At 39.7% G+C, this 21,714-nt stretch overlaps 1 protein-coding gene across 1 annotated transcript; it reads left to right on the top strand.

The window, feature by feature from the left end:
- Window positions 1-8,464: 8,464 nt before the first annotated feature.
- LOC142963163 (neuronal acetylcholine receptor subunit non-alpha-3-like) lies at window positions 8,465-14,836 on the top strand. Its single transcript, XM_076103878.1, has 6 exons — window positions 8,465-8,525; window positions 10,031-10,182; window positions 12,611-12,655; window positions 13,241-13,350; window positions 13,646-14,561; window positions 14,672-14,836. Exons 1-6 carry the CDS (start codon window positions 8,465-8,467, stop codon window positions 14,834-14,836), a joined length of 1,449 nt encoding a protein of 482 aa, XP_075959993.1.
- Window positions 14,837-21,714: the final 6,878 nt, after the last annotated feature.

Here is a 21,714-nt window from a genome sequence, read left to right as displayed (position 1 = left end):
TCTGATCCACACCAACGCTCCCAATCCTCCCAAACGAAGACATTTCTGGATGCCACTTATACAGTAGTTTGAGACAGACACACTGATCAGCTGCTACTAGAGAGCTTCAGCCATTTTAATCTGAATATGTAACAGAGTGACCTTGCCATTTTAAAGCTGTACATCTTTCTTGAATGATTGGAGTCCAAGTACTGTGAGGCATGTCAGAGCAAAGCAGAGCACAGCAAAGCTCTGGGTGCTAAACTGAGGCATAATACATTATTAAGCCGGCCACATCTATGAATATTTTACATGAGTCTTCACTGTTGACGATGACTGTTAGCATCCGGCTCCTGGGTAGTAGGACTCCTGGATGACGGACTTGTCACAGCGCATGTGTCTGTAGGATCTCATTTCCTTTGCTTTTTGTGATCAAACTTTTGGAAAAAAATGAAAGAATGAAAGAAAAAATGAAATCTGTGACATGCCTCACTTGTTTTAGATCTTTTTTTGTGTTGTTGCAATTTTTAAAACACCTTGTGTTTGAAATAAAACAGCTTATTCTTGCCCGTCTCCTGCTGTCTTTCTTCAGTAGTTTTGCGAACCCTGTCTCCCAAGAAGCAAGGCTACAATGAGGGGAATTCTCCAGTGGACCACTGGTGCATGCTGGGAAAAGTTTGGGTGCGGTTGAAGGGTGACATGGGGGCATACTGCAGAAGGGTGGATAATGAATTAGGGTAGTCTCTCGTGTCGTCAAGAGCAGAACGGTATGTGCCGGCGGGCAGTCGACCGCGGATAAGTAAAAGAGACTCTCCTCTAAATAATTCATTCCAATCGGAGCCTTCTGAACACACACACATACGGGGTCCTCTCATACACATCAATGGTTGCTTCTTGAAGTAGAAGACGGGCAACACACACTCACACATGCTCACAAAGAGCAGGCATCTAATTTTACTCTCAGATGAATATTCATAGATGAAGAAACATTGTCTTAGAATTTGGAAAGAGCATTTTGGTGGAACAACAGAAAATGCTTCTGGCACTTTTGGGGGGTTTTAGAGCAAACATCACAAAAAAATAACGTTAACTTTTAGATAAATATATGCTGTACCTTGATAATTAGAGGAGCCATATGCATTTCTCTGGTGCATGTTATTTTCTTGTTTTTGCCATATTTGCATGACCTGCATTGTTTTAACAGGAGAGGTTGATGGAAATGATTATTCTTTTTTTCACCTGTTGATATCTGTTGATAAAAAAACAATAACAAGGGAAACACTGCCACTCTTCATCACCCTAAAATAGCTGCATGGTGTTCGTTCTGTGTGGGTTGCGGTTCTATTGCTCACAGTGACATAGTGGCATTCAGCAGCGTTTTTTTATTTGTGGGATTTAAGGTAAATTTAAAATACAACAGGAGGAAGAAATAATAATAACAAACAAAAAACCATGTAACCTTGTAATCTTGTACTTTTACGGTATTGTGTCTTTGCCGGATGCCCATCAACCTCAGAGTAATTTATGCTATGCTAAGCTAACCGGCTGCTGGTCTTAGAGAGAGCTATCAACCTTCTCATTGTAGCGAATAAGCATATTCCCCAAAATGTTGAACTATCCTTTAACTTTATCTCTGAAATTTTGTTATCTCTCAAAAATGTATTCTAAAACAAAAAAAGTAATCTGTTTAGTAGTAAAAACACGATCTAATCTAAATTAAATGTGTGACACTAGAGAGTTACACAGACCCTCAGGGTCCATGGTGCTGTATAGCAGTGGTTCTCACAATAATGAGGTGTTGTCCAATGTGCTCCGGGCACTAATCTCCTGGAAATCCCCTGTCAAAACCTCATGTGCACACACACACTCAATAAAATCACCAGAGAGACATTTGTTGAATCAAAAACCCTGTAATATCTTTATAATATTACAGTTTCTGCTTAAACTTATTTCCTGAAATGATTAAGGTTTTATTTAAGCTGATGGTCTAGGTCCTCCCAAAATTGCTTGAATTTCGTTTCATGCTCCATGCAAAATATATTAAATGGTTGAAGGGTGGAGAAGTTGTGGGCAGCATGATGTCAAGTCATTTCAAATAGATACCTTTTTATTTTTGGTTTGAAAAAAATAAGTCAGTAATAACGTCAGCAAAATGTCTGAGCACCATTCTCAAACCTCCGCTGTCCATCCATTTTCTCAGTACAGTATGATGCAACAGTTTCACCAAAATATACTGTAGCTAAATATATTATACTTCTAACAGCATTTTCAAATTAAAATATATGAAATAAAAAAGTAATGTACTAATTCTACAATATTCACATTTAGATTCATTAGATGCTGGGTAAACTGGTGGACATTTAAAGCCTGTTGGACCGTAGTATGATTTGGTGGAGGAAAAAGCAAGGATTCAAGGTTAATGTGAAAAACGTTGGAAAGAACAAACAGCAATTTGGATGAGGAAACAAATACAGGCTCGGCATAAATCCAGTAACGTCATTGTTTGTCTTCTGAACCTCATGATGAACAGCAGTTGGACTTTTGATTTTCTGTAGCATTTGCTGTTCCAATTTGGTCTCATTCAACGATGCATTTCCTCTTCACATTGGATGTTAGGAACCGGTTGGGAATCGGGTGTGAGGATGTAAATATAATGTGAAATCTTCTGCCAAAATCTCAGTGCAGTCAAGACTTTTCTGAAGGCATCGCCGAGGCTGTATGTGAATGTGACACACTGCATATGTAGGTGCGTGACGGAAGGTGCCTCATTATCCGTCCGTCTTGTCCAGAGGCAACATTTCTGTTACTCGAGATGAGAAATGGAGACTGATTTCTTCGGGGACAGCAAGCACTGTGAACTCCTCATGGGCACTGACACACAGAGATAGACAGCGGGAGTCGAAACGCAAACCCAGCCGTCCTCTTTGTTGACACCCCAGGGTGCAAAGCCCTGGGCAGTTATCACATCACTGGAGCAAATATACATACATTTCTACATACAGATATACATAGCAGGGCACACACACACACACACACACACACACACACACACACACACACACACACAAACAGGCAGACACACTCACAAATACAAAGAATTCTGGTTGCAGGCCGATAAACCAAACACAGACGGAAATATGTAAATGCAGATTTACACAAATACATATTTACACATTAACCAACACAGGTGGACAGTCATGATTTCACGTCACGCAAGCACACGCACAAACACACACACACCCATAAAGACACTCATGCATATGTGTAGAAATACAGATGAGACATGCACACAAAGCACAGCTGACTCACATCTGATGGCAACATCTTTGGTGTGCAAGAGTTAATTTTCTCTCTCCCAACTGATTCTGGACTAAAGTGTACTGACAAACAGACACACACACACACACACACACACACACACACACACACACACACACACACACACACACACACACACACACAGATGCACACAATGGGAGTGCACAATATGTATATAATATTCGTTATACAACAATGGATGGTATAATAATTCAATAACATTCAATCAATTATGTCTCCCACAGGGTTCATTCACAGCGCATGCATACATCAGATGCCAGAGGCTACAATTACACGATGTACATTAACACTGAGAGCTGTCAGAAGTCTTGATTGTTGAATGTCATGTTGATTGAAATTAGTATTTGAAAATGATTGGACCAATCAAGTAAGTTAAGCCGACATTTGCTTTTTAGCCTAACAGGGATATGCAGTTGTTTATTTTTCAGTTTAGGCACCAAAAATAAATGAAAATAAACAAAAGCTGAAATATTTCTTCAGATTCTGTCACTTGAGCTTTATTTGTGAGGCGCATTGACCTAAATGTTAAGGTCAACAATATGGTCTCAATGATAATGTTAACATGCTGATGTTTAGCAGTGACAGCATTTCCTAATTAGAACCAAACTATATTTCAAAAGATCTACAGGTATTTGGTCATAAACTAAAGTATTGGACAAAGCTAAACTTTCCCTGATGATTGTGCAAGAGACAATGTCCATTAGTGGCTGAAATTTCACCCTGAACAAAACATTCACCCTCATAATGACACTCGATGAAAAGTCAGGAGATAAACAGAGCCGGTAGGAATCAGATTCAAAAGGATTTTTAACGACTTTCATGGAAATCCATCCACCATTTGCAAATCTATTTCATTCAAAACCAAAACTGTCCACCTCGTGGTGGCACTAGAAGTGAGAAGATCACCATTATGACCCGCATTGTCATTTAAAAAAAACTGTTATACTTGATAGCACTACATTTGTATATGTTATACCCTAAAGGGGAAAATAACTGATTTCATAGTTTGAGTTAATTATTTTTTGTTTAAAATATCTCAAAGACTCAAGTGAAACCTGATTTGTTACACTGTTAACAGACAGACACACACACACACACACACACACACACACGCTCCTCGGTCATTCCTACAGTATCTTACCTGAAGGAGACAGTGTAACCCTGTCTAGCAGGGTTATGTTTCAAACCATCAGTGGCCTTTTCTCGTCATTGCGTCAGTCAGATGAAGACAAAAGCTAAATCAGATTGAGACGTATCGTGTTAGAGGTCAATACGTACATTGTGTTTGAGTGTCTGCTGAATGAGGAAGCTCAGTTTGCTGCTAACCAGCTGTACCTGACATTGAACTCTCTTATGATTAACGTTTGATTTGACACTGAAAGTCATACATCCCAGAATGCGCTGGTCTCATGCTGAGTAGCCATTTTCTCCTAATCCCCCACTTTCCATTTTTTTTCCATTTTCTTCTCTCTTTTGTGAGTTTTGACAAAATCCCCGAGGACTTTTCCCCTCTCATCTGGCCAAAATCTTTCCATCTATTTTGTTCTGTAGTTCTTTGGTATTTTATGATGATTAAAATATCAAATAACGTCATTATTGATGTGAGGGATTTTAACATCCGATCACTTAAAAGTTTGATTCATTTTGAAAAAGTTTGCATCCTCTAAAAGCTGCTTTGGCTTCCATTGATGAACCAAAGCTTACAAGGTTATCAGGGTTTCCCCATGAAGTGCTGGTGGTAGCTTTAGTGGGCTAATAGTATTAGCATGTTTGAGAGCGCTGACTTTGTGTTTTTCTTTGAAGCTTGTGTGGGATTTGATTCCCCTTGTAGAATGCCTTTCCTGCCTTCATCACCATTTTTTAATCCTGAAAATAACAAACCGATTAAGATTAAAACCACAGGCCTTGAGAGACATGGCTGTTGTGTTTCGTCTCATTTATTACATTTTTCTGCATCAAGTAAATTATGCGGACTTTAATTATGAGCTCAACAACCAGCTGAGAAAACAAAAACAACACTCGCACACACACACAAAGAAGCTCTATTGGTGGCAACACACACACACACACACACACACACACACACACACACACACACACACACACACACACACACACACACACACACACACACACACAGATGTAGAAAATATATTCTCCTTTTCCGTTCTGTCTTCTCTATCTATCTCTCTCTCTCTCTCACACACACACACACACACACACACACACACACCGTGCAGCTGCCCACAGTCGTCTGGGAAGGGACCGGCAGGTTTCCAGCCCGCGAGAATTCATGTTTCCGAATGATTAGAGGCGGACGGGACGATCTCAGAGGCAGCAGCTGCCCGCCCCACAGCTCCAAGTGGAGCAGAAAATCAGGATAATTTCGTTGTGATAATCAGCCTCCCGTTATCCCCGTCACTTCACCCCACAGAGGAGGAGAGAGAGAGTGTGTGACATTTAGAGAGCGAATAATAAAATACAAAAAAAAGTGTGCTTCATGCCTAGTTAACTTCAAAATATATGCATAATGTGGGTGTGAGTGTGTGTTGGAGTCTGTGCGTCTATATTTTGTGTTAAATGTTTACCTTATAGTTGTGAGGAACTATAGCCTGCATTCATTCCCATATACCTTACTGTCGTTTCAACCAAATCACAAAATCTAGCCATGCAGAGGTTGTGCTTTTATTTGTCAGGTTTTAAGATATCAGTTGCACAGGTTTCTGCCTGTATTTTAAAACTTGTGTATCAACAGTTTTTGCTGGAACTGTATGGAGTAAAACTATTGACCCGGAAATTGCTTCTTATCAGGGTTTCAGATTAAGTTCTTCATCGCTTTAAGCTACTAAAACTAAAACTATTTTGGGTAGAAAAACTTACTTTGGCCTTTCATAAATGCTGAATTCATGACAAACATAAATTGTCATCATCATCTGACCCCAATGCACTGAGTAAAGATACATCCAATGGCAAGTATGTGATGACTGCTGTTCACATACTTTGTTACAGCAGAATCCTTTTTTGTAGAAATCTTGTGGAAAGCCTTAGTTATTAATGACACTCGCCAAACACCAGGTTATATGTTTTGGTATGTTCATGTGACATGCAAATGGAAGGAGGAAGGTTTTCAAGTCATGATCCTGAACCTGGAAAAACATGCACACTATTACTGATTTTCCTCCTCAGTGTGTGTTTGCTGCGTATGTTGTGCCTCTTTGAACAGGTGTGTGTTTGCTTGGTTGATTGCTCAAACCAATATTTTGGTAAGTTATTTATTTTATTGAATACAGAAAGTGTCCAAGCTCACATACACTAAACAGTATCTAGTTCTATCAACGGCTTGTTTCTCACTTCAGCTAAACATTTGCTGCATTTAGTTAGAAGTCAGTTGTTTGCACAGTTCTTCATCAGAAGTGTGATTTATGTGATTTGTGTGGGGGATGTAAATGAGTTTACGCTCTTTTTCCTGTTCTCCTCTTTTTCTTTATCTTTCTCTTTCTTTGTGTGTGAATTTGACCTTTTTCGAGTGCTACCTATGCTGTGTCACTCATGTCATAAATAAGGAAAAAAAGACTAGAACGATAGGAATGAAAAAAAAACAGGATCGAAATATTACATAATTGTGATGAAGCATTTGGTCGCGCAACCTGCTGCACTGACAACAACACCTCACAAATAGATACACTCTGGTCTTTGGTGATGTTCCCATGAGTCTGTGCTCTCAGCTCTCACTACCCTCTCACATTTTGCTCATCTAGCATGTACGCAGACAAAGAAATACATGCTGGGTGTGTGCTGTTGAGCTGGTTCTGTGGGCATGTAAAAGGTGTATGGTGTTTCATGTTTAAGTTAGGCTAAATGTTTGAGGGATGCACTTTGAAAGTAGATCAGCATTTATGGTTTGACTGACTTTTTCTATGGCCAGTTCTGACATTATTTATTTTGTACTGAAGCATCTGAGTACTTGTTTTTAGTAGATCTACTCAATATCCATAAAGCAACTTGATTGAAATAATCAGACTTTTATTTGATGTGTGTCATGGAGAAAATTACGCTGAAAAAATAATTTGATGTTGTAAAATACTGTGAATTTAAAAACCTGTTGTCAGGTAGAGGACAATACAGTATCATTTATATAGGCCACAATCAGTAACAGCAGATTATTGCCATGATTCTTGTTGAATGAATATCATGATTCATAACATGGTAAAGTACAATACACATAAACCATGCACCTGATACCATAAGAACAAACATGAGTTCCAATTGGGATATTATAATAGTCTTTTTCCATTTCATGGCTGCTCTGTAATTTATAAACCACAGATTCAATTGTAGCTGGAGGGAATCTTTAAATGTCAGAAACGTGCTCTCCTGTCATGTCCTCCCTAACAGCATGATGTCCTGTGTTAGTGTTCCTATTAGCGCTCTCCAGTGGAGGAGCAGTGACGGTGACATTAAATACGCAACTGATCTCACTACATTTGCCAGTTAGAATGTGGGCTATTACTTTATTAGTGCGGGACATACAGCCCTCTACACGGCATAAGGTAGTCGTCATTAAGTATCATGACATCCACCCTTTGTCACACGCTACTACAATGACATCACGTCCCAATTCTATACTTCTAAAAAGGAAACGATGCATCACTCATTATATGAGGGCAAGTTCCTCCAAGGCTTAAGTGAAATGTACACTTTATAAAATATACTGCACAACCTAAAGTTTCCTTTCATAGTCCCGATCAGGATTATTATAATTTTTTTATGTTATACCATAAAAAGCCACAAGCAGAACAGCAACCCCACAGAGATACAAGATTAAACGTGCTTTACGATTCCGATCGGGTTTTAAACTCTACGCCTAAGCCCCACCCAGGCATCCGTCCCACTCTCGCCTCCTCCTCCTCCTCCTCCTCCTCCTCCTCCAGAGAACCGCTCTGCTAACCGCCGCTCCCCGTGACACCGGGTCCCTGCGAAACTGTATAGAGGGAGGGCTTTTTTTCCTCATGGTGTTGATCACAACTGATGGAAACCTCCGTGCCTGCGCCACCTTAGTGTGAGCACTGTAGTCCTCCTGTCCAGCAGAACAGCCGATAGTAACAGGGGGCTGTGGGAGCGCTCGGTCGGACCGGGAGGCAGCATCATGAAGTTGACGGTCCTCCTCCTCCTCCTCCTCTGCCCGCTGTCCCTCGCCGACATCCCCGGTAAGGAAACTATTATGTGTTCTTTTGGGGGGGAATCCACTAGCATCGTTAATGTTTGGAGAGACGGACCATGTGGTGTAACATTCTGACCTGATAAACATGCACATTTAACTCATTGCATATAATCCAAAGCTATAGGTTGGTGCTTTATAGCAGTTTGTTACAGAATCCGTGTTAATTATGCTACTTTCCCCGTTTCTCATTCATGTTATTTTGTAGACTATTTCCTCCCTTTCTTCTTATTTGGGGATTTGTTTTCATCATGATGCCACTAGTCAAGCAGAAATATTTGGAACTAAAAAATGAATCACATGTTATCAGAGTTATTTCCACTGAGATTTATCAGCTTTTTAGTTCAAGAACAGAGGCTCAGTTGTGCTGAAGCTGATTGATCATCAGACAGACAGGAACACAGGTGTCGGATGTCAGCGTCCAGCTCTCTGCACCTCTCACTGAGTCCTTGAAAGCACAGACAGAGGTGATGCAGTAGAACTAAAATAACCTTTGATTTTGTGGTGTTATGTTTGCTTTGTGGATACTTTTATGGGTCCAGTCAGGTAGTCAGACAGATGTGAAGCCAGAGGAGAGAAACCAGCCGCAGGTCCACACTCCTCCTCCTCACACACATCAGCTCTTGCACTTGACGTCCCTGGTGTCTGACATTATATATTGTCTCTTGTCAACATTACTGTATCTGTCCCTCCAGAGACATTATATTGCCTCAGGCTGACTGATGGGCTGACTGATGGGCTGACTTATATTATCTCTAACCCCTCCCCCTCCATCTGTGACGCCGTGCAGAGTTGCATAATTTAATTCTCCCTTATAGTGCGACATATTTCCAATGCCCGACCATACACAACTAGACAGTTATGGTCGCTGTGAGGGGAATTTTCCAGCAAATTGCATTTTTTTGGATGAAGACTGGCTGGATTTGGAGGGAAACAGCTTGTTCAATACACCTTTTTTTGCTAATTTTGTTCTCCTAGTGTTATGTGATTCACATAAAGGAACACATTTGAGGATTTACTGAACACAGTTTACAGTGTTGACAATATATCCATCTCAGTTTAAGCAGGGTTACTGTCCATAGTGCGGAAACATACTTTCAATGTATGAGGAAAAGAGGAATGAGGAAGAAGAAATTCAAAGTATTTGAATGTCAAGGTGCTGCTGCCAAGCCAATTGTAGTTAACTCTCAAACTGTACATTTGACCCACTTAAAAGACAGCAGCATCACTCTTATGTTTTTAGATGTTTTAAAAAAAAAACACATGAAAAAGTTCCTCGACAACAGTGATTAGAAGCTAGTTGAAACTGTCTGTTTTCCAATGCTCTCCACTCAAATGACGGTAAAAGTAGAGATGATGTCTTTCTTTTGTTTGTTTATTTGTTCTCTGTGAGAAAGCTTTACTCAAATCTATTCTACTTTATTCACAAACTAACACAAAGCATTTGATAATTCATGAACAGTTTTTAGTCCACATTCCTCCTCTTTGTTCAAGCTCCGAATGAGTTTGTGTCCTTGGCGGAGATGGAGGACGCCCTCCTGAGGAGCCTTTTCCAAGGCTACCAGCGCTGGGTCAGGCCCATCCAGCACGTCAACGACACTGTTAGGGTACGCTTCGGACTCAAGATCTCCCAGCTGGTTGATGTGGTGAGAACACAGCTGCAATCACAAGCACATATCCATGCACTTCTGTTTTCATGACAAGATTTGTAGTTTGGATCCCACTAGTGGATATAAACTACAAGCACACATTGAGTTTTCCACAAAACCCTCTAAATTTAATTTTTTTTTGTTTAAAAAGCAAGTCACGCTCATAGTACAGTAGGTTTTTAGAGTAAACAGGTCAATCCCATAGAAATGTATTCATGTCACCCATGTCATCATTTTTTCTACATTTTGCTCAATATAGGCACATTACAACTTCAGTGACTAGATGGTGAATATAATTGTGTCATACAGTATAGCATGGGAATATTATTTGGAGTTTTTAATCTATTTGGGAGACATTTTTAAGTTAAGGGGTTAAACTCAGCACTTTGTCGAAAAACAAACACCTTATTTTGAACCGTATATTTAACCTCATCATGACGCGAATGCTAAAGGATGAGTCTGGGGTTACTCCATATTTATTATTGGCAACAAATCAAATGAAAATACCAAAACCAACAATGATTTAATCCTACGAGTCAGTATTATCTGTGGAGTCAAAGCCTGATATAGCTTTTTCTATGTGCCATAGAGCTCCATTCTTGTCTCAAAACAGTTAAAGACATAAATGAAGCAGTGGGTGAAAATGTCCTTTATTACCATGATCATGCACACTTTAGTTTATTTGGAGTAAATCCCACATAAACTGTCCAGCTGTCAGATATTACTTGCTAGTGCACCACATTTGTAAATAGTCCCCAGCAAATTAACAATTTACTACTTTTTAGCTTAAGTTTGCTCAACAATATCGGGATCAGATGTTTTAGGAAATCATTTAGCCTTTAATTTAAACTATTTTCATAAAAAAAAAAAAAAAAAAAAAAAAAAATGAATAATTTGTGTATATATAGTAACCTGTTTTTTAAAAGATTTATGTCATCGTTAGAAATCAGTGGGCGTGGGACTGAGAGCCAAAGACATGGTGGTGAAGCCACAAAGTATTTGGAGTTGACAACAACAAAAACATTCCAGGTTCATCCATCAAAAGAATAGAAAGACTTTACACACATAGAAATATATCAAAAAGAACAAAGGTTTTTTTTCTCACTGAGAACCAGAGTTAGATGCGGTTGGTTCTCGCGTGCCGAGCCGTGTCGCTGTCTGCGGTGCTGAAGCCAAACAGGCCACTGGCAGCTTGACAGTGTGGAGCTTTCTGTGGTCCTGAAATAGATCTGGAACACTCTTTCATATCTACAACCACACAGTCTCTGTCTCTGGAGTGTTCCTTTAATATTTCAGAGGCTGGCTGTGATAGGCTCAGATGGTTTAGGTGTCCAAGAGGAGAAAATGGAGGACTCTAATGGAGGAGCCGCTGTTCTCGGTTTAAAATATTAATCTCAACCAGTTTAGATTTAGCTCTTCATCCTTTCACCAAACATATGTGCTGGGCAAAGACAATCAGGGATGAATTAAACAAAGCCCCCCTATAGTACTGCAGATAAGACAGATTTAGGTGAATGATCTGTTGCATTTTGGGAAAGAGAAAGAGGGCTAACCAGAGACACAGCAGCTCCGCTACACTACTCTATGTCCGTCCCCTGAGCATCTCTAGGCTGCTAGGCTACATCACTCTGTATTAGATTATGGTTCACCTCTGCTCTATGTGATCATGAAGCCATTCAACACAGTCTGACAGCTGTGGCCTGGTCTGGATACAACTAAACAGCTGCATCTCTCTACTGTTTATTTCTCTCAAGTCTATTGCTCTCAGTCTTCCCCCTGTTATTCAAACTCACTTCCAGTGATGTGGAAATAAGCCTGTGTTAACCACTCTCATATCTCTATTCCTGTCTTCATCTATTTACACTCCGACTGCATTTATATTGCTTCAGCTTCAGGGTTCACTGCACCCACCTCCGGTTTTCTGTTTCTTTTTCTTGTTTACTAAGGAAGTGGCAGAGACAGGTAAATGAGATTCCGTCTGATGTCATGGCGGGGGAAACGGATGATTCGTTTACTTTCAAACAAGCTTCTCATGTTGTCAACTAATCAAATCTAATATCGTGATGGAAGCACCCGGATCAGACATTAGATATAACCCCAAACATGCAGGAGATTTTCTTCCTTTTTATTTGAAGGGAAAAACATATTCATGTAAACATAACTGATATTGTTGATTTAGATTATGTCAAACTAAAAATATCAGAGCCTCATTCCCAGTCACCTTCACTCTTTATATATCTTGGTCGGTTTTTAAAGACTTGACAGTAACATTGGGAGCGATAGAAGGTTTAAATCACATGTTTTGAATTTTGGTGATGTGTAAACCATTTTTTTTATTTTGATCATGTTATGTTATATATGTTATCGTGCTGCTGGGGTATTTTTCCTATTTTTTAAATATTATTGTTGTCTTTGTCTGTTTTAGGATGAGAAGAATCAGCTAATGACAACCAATGTTTGGCTGTGGCAGGTGAGCAAGAGATACAAACCAACTGAGACGAAATACTTATTATTAATCTTACCATTCGTATACACAAAGGTCAAGGAGATGACACAACCTAATAGTTATACATACTGCAATAGTTTTATAAGAAGGAACATGATAGTATTGATATTGATTGATATTAGCTAGTGTATTTTACAGTCTACATTTTGTAAACTAAGTTCAGCACTCTTCATGACCAACACTGTTTCTGTTCTGTCCGATAAATATAAATACTTTTGGATGTATAACACAGGAAATACTTTTTTGTATTTAAGTATTATCAAATGGCATTAGCCAACAGAACAGCATGTTCTGTTGGCTAAGAGGCATTGATTTGTCTTTGTAAAAACAAACAAATTAAAAAGGAGTTGCATTTCCCTCTCAACAAGCCCTATGAAATATTTGTTACATTTTTTTAAATCTCTGGTGGATGTGATCCAATTCCAAGGACAAGAACCTTTTACAACTTTTTAATGAACTGTGATGCCTATAAATGCAAACTAAAACTCAGTATTGTTTAGTGGAGGACTAACGGTACTGCATCCTATGTCCTGTGTTTTTGTTGACCAGGAGTGGACCGATTACAAGCTGCGATGGAATCCAGACAAATACGGAGGTATCACTTCCATCAGAGTCCCCTCTGAAATTATTTGGCTCCCAGACATCGTCCTCTATGAGAAGTAAGACAACTTTAATGTGGCAAACTGATTGACCATTACCTTCATGTGAAACTTAAATAACTAAGACACACCGTATGAAAAGTGCAGCAACAAAAAGTTAATATACTGATAACCACATTTTAATACTCTCATATTAGCTGCAATCTCACACACTAAAATAACAGTTATGTAATACTGAGTTATGATCAAAAGTGCTAATTTCATTCAGTGAATTCATTTTCAGTAACAAATACTTTAAAAAAAAAATCAAACCACAAAGAATGCGTAAAAAGCTTCTTGTTCCACGTTCCTTCAGTGCTGATGGGCGGTTCGAGGGCTCCCTGATGACCAAAGCCATTGTCAAGTTCAACGGTGTCATCACCTGGACGCCACCTGCTAGTTACAAATCCGCCTGCACTATGGACGTCACCTTCTTCCCTTTTGACCGCCAGAATTGCACCATGAAATTTGGCTCCTGGACATATGACGGCAACATGGTGGACCTGGTCCTGAGAGACAACCAGGTAGATCAGAAGGACTTCTTCGATAATGGGGAGTGGCAGATCCTAAATGCCACTGGAGCCAGAGGGAACAGGAAGGACGACATGTATTCGTACCCCTTCCTCACTTATTCCTTCATTCTGAAGAGGCTGCCGTTGTTCTACACACTTTTCCTCATCTTCCCCTGTTTGGGTTTGTCCTTTCTGACCGTCCTGGTGTTTTACCTTCCCTCGGACGAAGGAGAGAAGCTGTCACTCTCCACCTCTGTGCTTGTGTCGCTCACTGTGTTCCTCCTGGTCATAGAAGAAATCATTCCCTCCTCCTCCAAGGTGATCCCGCTCATTGGAGAGTACTTGCTGTTCATCATGATCTTTGTCACACTCTCAATCATCGTCACTGTCTTTGTCATCAACGTGCACCACCGCTCCTCAGCCACCTACCACCCCATGTCGCCGTGGGTTCGTAATCTCTTCCTTCAGAAGCTGCCGAGGATGCTCTGCATGCGTGGGCACATCGACCGCTACCACTACCCAGAGCTGGCTCCTGAAAGCCCAGAGCTGAAGGCCCGCTCTGGAGGTCGGAAAGGAGGCCAGAGGGCAAAAAGCGGAGCCCACGGACAGACAACTTCTGAGGGGAAGGAGGACGAGGCCTGGGCGACCATGTTGGACAAGGCTGTCTACTCAGTGCGCTACATCAGCAGACATATCCGCAAGGAGCACTTCATCCGCGAGGTGGGTTTGACTTGATCAGGAAAGATTGAGCTAATCATTAGAATGGCTCTAAGGGCTCAATGTTTATATCTGTTTCTGTCATAACATCTCACATTTCCTCTATTTTCTAGGTGGTACAAGACTGGAAGTTTGTGGCTCAGGTGTTAGACAGGATCTTCCTGTGGGTGTTTCTCACCGTCTCAATACTGGGCACTGTCCTCATCTTCACTCCAGCTCTGTACCTGTTTTTTAAAATCCCTACTCCAATTGCAAGTGAGGATTCACCTTCAAACTAGACAATAACACCACTTTCACAGGCAACTGACCATCAACCTTCAAGAATCTACAACACATTTGTTACCACTGAGCAAGAGGAAGCCACTTCAGGTGTTTTGTAATGGATAACTTTGACTCTCTGACTTCTCCAGAGATCCACTGTGTAAAATGTTCTCTATGTCGTTAAGTCATTGTATCTGTACATGTTATGCACATTATACCACATTTCGAATTATTATGATAATATAATGCTTTGCTTATAGAGAAATAAGACAATTTTTGTGAAAATGAATGCAACCTGTATTGCTTTTCAGCCAAAAAATTGAAATTCAACACATTCGGATTTGGTGGATCATGATGGGTTTAAGTAGCATGCAGCTATTAATGCACTAGATTACACATAATGGTAATTTTAGAAAGGTATCCAAGCTAAAATTATATGAAACGTGCAAAAAAACATCAAAAAAGAGATAATTCACTATTTCATGATTGACTTAATTTACATCAAACACAACTTCCTCTCTATTGGTTTATCTTTCTAATTGACATTGCCTTTAATTTGATGTATCTGGTCGACCATCTCAAATCCCCAATGTCAAACTATCACTTCAACAATATGTTAATTTTATATGTCACTAATACGTTACTTACTGTAACTTCTTTTTACTAGTATATTGTAAGAAAAATAAATGATTTATTCTCTCAAGGTACCAACAACCTTTGAACTACCTTACACAATCATTAGATATGCGACAACCTGTTTTCTCTTTGCAGAATCTTTGAAGACGTTAGCATACTTTAGGGGAATAAAGACATTACGAGCTCTAATTCGTGATGTTGCATCTGAATAGTTTGGACTTTTTGTTGTTGTGTTTCTCACCTTCTTCAAACACAAAATGTGCTCTATTTTGGTCACTGCAGTGATTTTAAGCAACATAATATATAGTGTAATAAATAAATTAAGACCGAATGGACATTTCATCTTGAAATGGCACAATCCTCAAAGGTACAGTATTTGTATTGTTCAAATGTACTTTATCGCACTAGTTGGTTTAAATGCATGAGGCTTTATTTATTGTTATTAATGCCATACTTACCTCTGTTCTATTGAAAATTAAAGTTGTCCATAATATCATCAAAAGTTGAGACTGTCCAGTCACACTGATGTCACAGAAAACAAAGAAACAAAAAAGGAAAGTACTAAAAATATAGAGATGAGAAGGGTGACTGCTCCACCTAGTGGTAAATCAGGGAGCTGTATTAAACATCTCCTTTAGAGAAATGACACATCATGCAAAACACAAACATCATTATTTTTACCCCAGAACTGAAATAAATGATCATTGAATCAAATCTTATTTGTAACAGCACAACAAGCAAGATTTACTTAGGATGGAAAATAAAATGTCCATTTTTTCACATTACTGTAAATGTTTGAGCTTTAACCTCTCAAGCATCGTATTAATGGGAATTCTGATCTCCTCAAAACACAGAAAATGAATTATGTCAATTTAATAGCATATTAAAACAGGTTATAACACTCAGGAAAAGTTGAACTGCTTAATGGCAACAAGAGGTAACTAAATAGAATATACTGACTTAGCAAATCTGTTTAATTAAAACAATTAAATTACTATTATTATTACTATCAAATAAGGAACTACTACCTCACGTCAAAGTGGCACTGTGCTAAAGTAGGAAGAATATGGCACTAAGACTACTGTCTACACTTGCAAATTAAAACATTATGAAGTAAGGCACATTGAAAATAGCAACTGAATTGCTGCTGCTACAACGTGATCTCACGTCGCCACAGAGCGGTCAGACATCATGGTACTCATGTCTATGTAGTACTCAGCATCTGTTCGTACTGCTGCTAGTACTTGTTTGCCTGAGGAAAAAGACACTTTGTGATAGAAAAACCTCTTTAACGGCTGAAAAAGTATTGAGTTTAACTGCATTAACTGACTATAAATCATGGTCAAACTGGCTTATTGTATGTATTCACACCACACAGAGCAGTGTTACCTGTTCCTGAGCGGTGTAACCCCACCGGTTCTGAGAGCGGTGTGGATCCCAGTATCCTGACTGTCTCTCCAGCCTGATGAATCGCTTTGCCTCCTCCTCCTTCATGAACGGGGCGACGAAAACCCCCGAACACAATGTTAAAACAGATACATGTATTTTAAAAAGAGACATCAAACACTTTCAGCGTGCAAGAGTAAGGAGTTACAAGTCACAGAGTTTCCATTTCAAATAATCAAGTAATATTTTAACAATAAAAAATTAACAATCAGATCAAAGTCCACACTTTTTTTAGGAAAGTGATGAGAACAAAAAACAAAACAAAAGTGTTTTCAGAAAGAAAATGCACATGTTGAATTGTTGATAATGTTTGTAGATAATCCAGAATCCAAATGTATAGTAAAGTAATCAAATCACATTGCTCAGTCAAGTGGATTAGCATGGCCCTAAATCTAAACAAATCATGTTTCTGATAAGAAAAGCCATTATAAATAATAATGAGCATACAACTCACAGGAATAACCCACAATCATATACATTCAAATATTTTGAAAAGCAACTGCTTCCTTTTGGCACTTGTGTGCACCTTTGCTCAATAAATAACAGGTAGATAGAGAGAGAAAAATAGTAAAGTAAGCAAAAGAGTTGCAAAATGTGAGATTTACCAGAAACCTGTCTGAGCACTGCGCTGTTGATCAGGTGAACGTCTGAGTGTCTCCACAGCTCAGAATCTCTCGTCTCAATGTGAAAGTGAACAAGAGTTTCCTTCACAGACGTTTACCAGAAACCAGAGAGGAGTGAATGACATCAAGCGTCAGGCCGACCACTCAAGGTAACCACTTACCTGGGTGCCAGAGCTTTGACACACACACACACGCACACACACACTGGTTAACATAAAGACGACCCTGTCTGGACAAACTGTCTGTTATTGGTCATGGGAGAATTATAATACTGTCTGTGTGTTTATTAGTTTAGTGTACATCAACATTTCTTCCACTGGGTGGGGTTCTAGCCACGTTTGGTAGACAGTTCACAATTTCTGCTCCAGGCATTTAACCGATGTGTGACACACATGGGATTTTTTGTGTTGCTTTTCAGAATGTTTTGGAAGTTGGATTAAACACATTTTTTTGCTAAAAAAGAAAGAAAAAAAGTGAGCAGAGTAAATTGTGCGCCTGAAATCAGGAAAATAATTTACAAAAATGAAAGGTATTAATTAAAACTGTCTAATATGTGACACAATTGATAACCATGAACAAAATCTGCATGTGTATGTAGGGTTACCTAAGGGAAGGGGATTTAAAGCCTGCTATTTGAGTCAAGAAAGGCTTGCTAGGATTTTCAAAGCAGGTCCCAAGAGTATTAATTTGGGTTTCTACTTTTGAAGGTGCTGCATTAAAAGCTCCCATCCTTTTAAAGTGTGAGCAGGAGGCTTCATGTGAATTTATTCGTGTGATGTAGAATCTACACTTGCTCAACCAGATGCACGAAAATGACCACGTAAAGGCTGAGGGGATAGGAGTTGATGCAGAGAGACAATAACAAAAGGTCCAACAGAATACAAGTCATTAATGATTTATACTCCTTCTATTTATAAATATAAGTGTATAAAAATTGTGTCTGAGGGTATTTCATTGCATGTAATTCTGGGAATAAAGACTTTTCTTTGATCCCACATTGATGTCCACCCACACAATGCACTCTTGTTTTCTGTGTGTTTTGTGTTTGTGTGACTCTCTGTGTCTCTTCCTAACCCTTGTGTGCACTGCTGACCTTTTCCACAGTAAACTCCTTAGTGTGTGTGTGAAAGGTCTGACCTTTCTTTGACATCCCATTATGAACTGAGTCGCCACCTCGGCAGTGTAACAGAGACCAATGGCTGGCTGGCAGCAGGACAAATGACGAGCAGCTGTTTTTAGGGAGGACCAAGATGCACTTCATCATGTGAGCGGATACTCACAGATAACCTAACTACAGCTTGTATTAGAGCAGATAAAGCTTCACATTCATTGTTTCTTAAATAATTTTTCATTTGTCACGTATGCAAGTATGAATGCACAATTTCAGACGCACACACACACACACACACACACACACACACACACACACACACACACACACACATAAATGCAGAAACCCAAAGCATGCACACATACACACCTTAGATCTGGGACCCTTGTGCTTTCTGCCACAGAATAAGCTTTGCATCTTCCACACATCAAAGGTATAGTGACTCAGACAAAACAAAACTCATCTGACCCCATTCTATCACACACACACAAACACACACATGCACACACAAATGCACCCTGCTGGGACACGGGAATATTTCAAATATTTGAAAAAAAGGGGGAGAGAAGAGTTTTCATTTTGTCATTTTGATTTATCTGTTTTAACTTTTGTTCGTGTGGTGTTCACACATATAAGCAAAACAATGTAGCACTGTCTCTGTTGTGGGCAGTTATGTGTTCACAAGGTTTGTTTTAAGTAGTAGAAGAAGACAAGATGGATGTAGAGGGAGAAAGGGACAGTGACAGACTGGAAAGAATCAATGGTAGCTCCACAACATTTAAATCCATTAGCAGAACATTTCTCATTTATAAAAGATAAAGAATTAACAACTCCCTCTGGTCATCCCAAGCTTTTCTACGCTTTCCTCTCCTGCTCACCTCCTATCAGTGGATTGTGCATTTAGGAAAAGCTAAAATGTGATGCAGATTCCCTCTTTGTCCTTATTTGGATAAGGATGGACGGAGTGTAGTCTCCAGCTCAGTATTAAATGAGGATTAGTTTAATGGCACTGACTTCTAATTTTACTAGACGGTTGCCCAGTGAGAGCAAGTACGAGGATGAAGGTTGTGATCAGAGGTTTTACTGAGCCCACGGCGGCTGTCGGCCCAAAAACACAGACAGATATGGTATTCTGTACCAAATCACATCTAGCAGCATGAATCACCTCTGATGGAACTCCATGAGACGTAGACGTGTGGGGTATAAAAATTGAAGGAACTGGTCTAATACCACTGGCACAGGATTGCTTCTTAGATGATACGCCCCTGTTCCATTGAGAAGGGGAGAGAAAGGGACTCATGAGGGGGAACGCTGCACATTTCTGCAAATGTTCTCAGCGCCCGTCGGATCCTATTTCTGACTGAAATTATTTACGGACTGAAATAAATGGGTCATTTGATTATGAGCACAAAAAGGTGACAAATACGACACAAATGCATTTGATGAACCTCTTTGTAAAACCGGAAAGTGGAAAATTGCATCATGACTTTTACAAATTGATAGTCTGCAACTGTGGGAGAGGGGGAATGGGTGTTGATGTGCGCCTACTCCAAGGGCCGAATGTTTCTGGCCTGGTCGTGACCAATGCTGAGAAAAACTGAGAGGAATTTTGTCTTTTTCTGTATGTAAGTGCGACTCTAAGCATTATCTTTGATGAAATCAGTACTAATTGATTTTTGGCCTCTCGGGGGCAGCTCGTCAAGCTGTAAACACAACGTTGACTCAATATGAATTTAGATATGGTGAATCTGGTTGCAAACCATTGCTTGTGTACACATCCAGCAGAAACAGAGCAACATTATCATTTGAAGTTGTGTCTTTGTTGTAATGAATGTAAGTCCAATGTACTCTCCTTTGTTCTGTTTTCCTTAAAATGATGCGCTATATTCCCTAGTCACTAACTTTGTCTGTCTGTCGTTTGCTGCAGAGCAGGTAGCATACTGTGGTTTTCACAGATCTTTGGAGCTGAAAACAATGCTGATGGGAGCAGCGAGGCTGAAATAAGATAGGAAAGTTCTGGCTGTAACCAAAACAATGCTTTGAAAGACAATGAAAAGATCCTTAGAGCTGCAAGGTGATAGTTCTCTGTGGGTTCCTCACAAGCAACCCCTGTATCACTATATACGAATTTGATCTATTGTTTTAATAAGGATATTGATTAGAGCAGAAATAACATCACAGTGATTTTACATACTAGAAATATTGTTAGAGTTTAAATCAAATTCGAATCCCATAAAGCAGAAAACCTCTCCATGGCATACTTTATATTTAAAACGTGCTGTTCTTCTGGCCACACACGCCTTCATACTAAAAATAAATAAACGAAGCATCTAATACTAATAATAAAAAAATATGTGTTTTAAGTTGACTATCAATAAAAGTCACAATGCAGTTTGACAACAGGTACACAAAGTGAAGAGGGAATTAAAATGCGAGTAGGGCAGGATTCACACACACCCATGATGCACCCATGATGCACCCATGCACACGCTCTCCGTGGACGTCGCACGCTCTCATCTTTAATGGAGGTGGGCACGGGTTGGAGACAGGTGAGGGCCCGAGACACAAAACTATTTTATTTAAAGTTAGTAGCCTAGAGCTTTCCCCAACGTCACGTGGTAACGTAAATATTCGACTAAAATTCTTTGAAAAAGCGAATTAAAACAAAAAAACATTAACAGATGTAAATATCACACCGGAAAAAAACATTGAAAATAAGGTTTCAATTAGGAGGAAATTATAAACAAGCACTGAGAGGTCTTAATATATCCGCAATTTAATATTGTGCGGTCACCGCTTGTTTTACCTGTGAAGTTTTAGCGCCCATATTTCTGGCTACCAGCTCGGACGCGCGTCCCCGTGCAGCACTGTGTGAGGGAATGTGTTTTGTGATGCGGCGTGAACGCGCCAATCTCAACTCCACACTCTCAATCTGGTCCGTGAGTATTTTCTATCTCACACACTCCGTCTCCCTCCTCTTCGTCTTTCCCCAGCCTCATGTTCACACCAGTGCCAAGCCGGAGCTGATTCCCTGTCTAGCCGACACCGAGAGCTCGCTGCCGGGGGCCGGCGGAGTCCA

This window comes from Anarhichas minor, unplaced genomic scaffold (assembly GCF_050575085.1).
Source record: "Anarhichas minor isolate MPS153535 unplaced genomic scaffold, ASM5057508v1 ptg000028l, whole genome shotgun sequence".
Taxonomy (NCBI): Eukaryota; Metazoa; Chordata; class Actinopteri; order Perciformes; family Anarhichadidae; genus Anarhichas; species Anarhichas minor.
The sequence above is the reverse complement of the archived record's forward strand: the minus strand, read 5'-3'. Positions and strand labels throughout refer to the sequence as shown.